The sequence below is a fragment of the Triticum urartu genome, chromosome 2A, assembly GCF_056163025.1.
Source record: "Triticum urartu cultivar PI428250 chromosome 2A, HENAU_Tu73, whole genome shotgun sequence".
NCBI lineage: Eukaryota > Viridiplantae > Streptophyta > Magnoliopsida > Poales > Poaceae > Triticum > Triticum urartu.
The window spans coordinates 96,931,510-96,936,200 of record NC_141874.1 but is presented as its reverse complement, the minus strand read 5'-3'; the positions used below and the strand labels follow the sequence as shown (position 1 = coordinate 96,936,200).

At 53.3% G+C, this 4,691-nt stretch overlaps 1 protein-coding gene across 1 annotated transcript; it reads right to left on the bottom strand.

The window, feature by feature from the left end:
* Positions 1–2,550: 2,550 nt before the first annotated feature.
* On the bottom strand, positions 2,551–3,945 carry LOC125535999 (putative carboxylesterase 18). Its single transcript, XM_048699082.2, has one exon. The coding sequence runs from the start codon at positions 3,787–3,789 to the stop codon at positions 2,728–2,730; it is 1,062 nt and encodes a 353-aa protein (XP_048555039.1). The 5' UTR covers positions 3,790–3,945; the 3' UTR covers positions 2,551–2,727.
* Positions 3,946–4,691: the final 746 nt, after the last annotated feature.

Below are 4,691 nucleotides of genomic sequence, written 5' to 3'. Positions count from 1 at the left end.
CTATACTATAAAAACTACAATTCAAACATGCATCAAATTCATGAAGTTTGAGCAATACATACCTTGTAGGCGTTTTGTCAAACACCTTGCGGGCGCGGCGCGGCAGCGAGCGCTCGGGCGCTGTTCCTCGGACGACGGAGGCGCGCGAGCGCCGGCGGGACTAGGAAGGGATGGGGCGGAAGCGCGGGCGCGCGGGGATAGGCCGGGGAAGCCTGAACGGTCGCCGGGGGGCGCGGGCGGCGGCGGCGCGGCCGGACGGGGGGTGGAAGTGGGAGAGGAAGTGCGGGCGCGAGCGCTGGAGTGTGCCGCGCGCTGTAGCGGGCACCCGAAATATGCCGCGCGGGTAAGTGTTTTCAACCGCGCGTCCAACCCGTTATAGCGCGCGCGCCGTTTTTGCGCGCCCGCTGGAGCGATCCGCCGCGTTGCGCGCGCGTTAAAACTGCCTAATTTGCGGCGCGGCGCTAATTTAGTGTGGCTGTCGGAGATGCTCTTACTTTAAGTAGGTCTAGTATTACTCAGAGTTTGAGTTGATCGTGGTGCATGCAACAAAGCTTTTTCTTAGGAATACGTTTGTACCTGACGCACCGGCTGAACTTTGGGTCGACGCACGTGAGACGTTGGAGGGAATCGTATGGCATGAGCACGTGCTGGCCCCACCTTATCTCTTTGTTGTTCCCTCCCCACTTTGTCTCTTTCTCCTCCACTCGCATTCCTCCCCCACCGGCTCGCTCCTCCCTGGCCTCTGCGGGAACTGCTCGCTAGCGAGCTGCTACAACACGCGACCGGGTACAAGTCATGGCCATGACAGGCCGGCCACTTCCTCCGGCGCCAAGTCATGGCCACGCACACACCCCCTGGCGACGCCGCCGCTTGCACAAAGACGCGACCATAGGCTCACTCTTCCCTGAATCGCTCCGCCATGGGGCAATGGACGGCGATGGAGGCATCGCAGACAGCCATGCGCCTTCATGCTGCAACTGCTTACAAAAAAGCTTCAAACCCTAGATAAAAAGCTTCAACGAGATGTAGAGAAAGCTACAAGCGATCAGTGCCAACGCAGAAAGCTATAACCGTCAACATAAAATGCTACAAGACTTCGACCAAAAACCTTCAATTGAAACATCAGAGAAAGCCTTAACCAAGCGTTGCTTAAAAAGAGAAATAGGTGCAACCATTGATAGAAAAACTTTGACCGTAGTTGAGAAAAGCTCCAACTATTAAGAGAGAAAGCTACAACCAGACACCGGGCAATCAGAAAAGTTGCAACCATGATAGAGAATGCTTCAATCGTATGTGTGAAAAGCTTCAGTCGACGAGGGGAAAAGCTACGACCAGCGAGGAGGCAAAAGTTTTTGCTGCAACCGTATCGTTGTTTTGCTACTACGGGCTACCTTTTTTGCCACATCCATGAGAGCGGAGCTCGCCCTGCGACGGCGGCGACATTTTTTGTTTTGTTGCAACAACGTCGATGTTTTTTGCTACTATAGGCGATGTATTTTGCTACATCCATTCAATTATTATTTTACTGGTGGTCGTGGACCACGCAATTCGTGTAGCAAGCTTTGACGGCGGGCGGCGCTGCTACATCCATGGAGCGTAAATGGCAGGAGTTGCACCCGATCTATGACGGAGTTGCAATCAGGTTGAGGCGGAGCTGCACGAGGGGGTTGTGAGGCGTCGGGTGCGATCGAGCGGCAGAGGGGTTGTGTGGCGTCGGATGCGAGCGGCGACCGTCGCCCTCGCGGAGCTGCGCACGAAGGCGAAGGCGCGTGGGGCAGAGGGGCGGAAGCGCACACGTCGGAGATTGAAGACGACTCAGGAAGGGGGGAGATGCCAGATTAGATGGCTATAAGACCCGCCGACACCTAGCACTGCCTTTTATTTATGAGCAATGCTACATCTACCTAGGGAGTTACGGAAATCTTACACGGTTAGCCAATCGGCAGATTGTGATTGGGACTAGGTCGAGGAGAGGCTCATCCCCCTGAAAATCAGGAGGGAAAAGAGAATTAGTGATGGAGTGTCACGTAACTCCCTTCGTAGGTGTAGGATTATTAATTTTATAAAAAAAGAAAAAAAACATTTTCGGTCATTTAAGATAAAATATGGTACACCTATGTTTTTGTTAAGCATAGGTACATGTGGTACACCTACGTCTCTTCCTGGGTGCAACATTGTTTTTTTTTTTTTGCGAAACTAGGTGCAGCATTGCTCATCAAAGATATAGCAAATCTGCACGAATTAAAGCTTGATATTTTGTTTCGGGGTTTGGGATCTGAGGTTGAGTCTGTCTAGGACACATCACATCTAAGTTGATGTTCACTTTATTAGTGATATTTTTTTGTCTTAGTTTTTTTATTTCTTGTTGATGCATTATATATTTGTAAAAGATTAGATGTGACATACTTAAAAATAATCTAGATGTGAATTAGATAAATTGTTTGAGGTTATGGGTTTTGTGTGCCTAAATTGAGATATGAACTAGTAGTATTCTCTAACATTAGGTGCCATCACTGCCATGTCCCCATCACCCATGCCACATGTTGCACAAAGAAAAAATCGAGATGGCAACTCGAACTTATACACCACAGTGTAATAATTTAACAGACGCGGCTGCTCGCAGCGATTTCGACAGTGAAATAGGTTATCAGCCAACAATATAACATCAGCAGAGACGGGGACGTACGAGATCCACGACGAGTTGTCCTAATCATCGTCTCTAGTTCTCTAGGCGGTCGAGCTCGGCGCGGTGCTCTCCACGAACGCCGAGATCTCATCGACGAGCTTGCCGGTCTCGGGCAGCGCCGGGAAGAAGTAGAAGGCGTGTACAGCCTCCGTGAACTCCACCACGCGCACCTCCTTGCCCTTCCGGCGCAGCATGCCGGCGTACCGCCTCCCCCAGTCCTGGAGCGGGTCGAGCCCGCCGACGACCACCATCGCCCGCGGGAACGCATCCGGCAGCTCCGGCTCCGGGCCGGCCTCGCCCGTCACGTGCGCGGCCGGGTGGTTTCGGTCGGCGCCCTCCGGCAAGTACGCCTTCCACCAGAAGTCGGACCGGCGGAGGTTCACGATCGGGGCCACGCCCTCCAGCGCTTGCTCCGACTCGGTCCGGTCCTCTCCGCCGAAGTAGGAGGACAGGAGCAGGAGGCCGGCGAGGTGGACGGCTGGAGGCGTTGTCGCGGGTGCCGCCGTCCAGCGCTGGGCCACGTGGTGCGCGATGTTGGCGCCAGCGCTGTCGCCGGCGAGGAAGCAGCGGCAGAGATCGACGCGGACGGGGACCTCGGCGGGCAGGCCGGTGGTGGCGAGGTACCGGAGGGCGGCCTCCCCGTCGTCGTAGGCCGCGGGGTAGCGGTGCTCGGGCGCGAGGCGGTAGGTCACGGACACGACGACGGCGCCCGTCTCGCGGCACATGGTGCGGCAGAGCGCGTCGTAGGGCCGGGTGGCCGCGGAGAACACCGTGAAGCCGCCGCCGTGGAAGTAGACGATCACGGGGCGCGGCGACGCGTCTGCCTCCGCCCCCGCCCCGGCCGTAAAGTAGACGCGGGCCCGCACGCCGGTGGACGCGTCGACGGTGACGTCCACGGAGCGGACGCCCCCGGCGTCGGCGCGCGCGGGGTTGGCGGGCGCCTGGCGGTCCACGAGCAGCGAGAAGAGGAAGCGGTTGACGGTGCCGTCCCGGCGCTGCGTGGCGTCGACGGCGGCCTCGAGCGCGCGCAGCTGGAGCCGCACCGCCCACGGCATCGCCCCCACGCGCGCCCGGAGCTCCCTGCGCGCGACGTCGCCGGCCATTCTCTCCGTTGCGCTGGGGGGCTAGCTCGGCCTCTGCCTTTATCGATTCTTCTGCCGGTGTTTGTGTCTGTCATCACTACAGTGACAAAGACAACGTCCGCGTCATGCAGCGACGAGTTAATTGTACACAAGTACTTTCTCCGTTTCAAAATTTCAAAATAGATGACTCAACTATTTTGACTCTATTTTGAAACAGATAGAGTACCACAATTAAAACATTACATGTACACTGGTATCATTTTTGCTAATTTTTACATGTCAGGAGGCTGATAGTTGCAAAAAGTCTAATCCGCGTATAAACATGTATTGACGATGTATCTGACCAGCTGGACCTGCTTGTCAGGTGCCGACACGGCATGTTTTTTTGCAAAAAAAAACCCTCTTACTTTGTGAGAAAAAGGCTCCTGAGAGCTCGCGCGCTAACAACCAAGCCACACACGAGCTAGCGTTGTAGTGCATGCGTCTACTCTTTTGTATTTCTCTCTTCGTCCCAAAATTCTTATTTTAAATTTGTTTAAATACAGATAGAGTATGACACAAACGCTGGGCCAGCCTACCGATGTCTGCATTTTTCTTTTCATTTCGCACTTAACTTGCCCGCATGCTGGGCTCGTTCGTTGCCCCGATTACTATTCCTTTCATTTCTCTTATGCTTTCAAATACGCATGAACATTTTTTTTAATGTACGCTGAGCACTTTTTCTGCTTATAGCGAACATTTTTCAATGCAAGATGAACATTTCTTTACAACCGGTTAACATTTTCTTAATAAAATGATTTTTTGGTAATATCCATTGAACATATTTTAAATGCAAATTGAATATTTTTGTAATTTATGTTGAATTTTTTTCTTAAGATATGGTGAACATTTTACATAATGCGCAGTGAACCTTTTTAAATTTA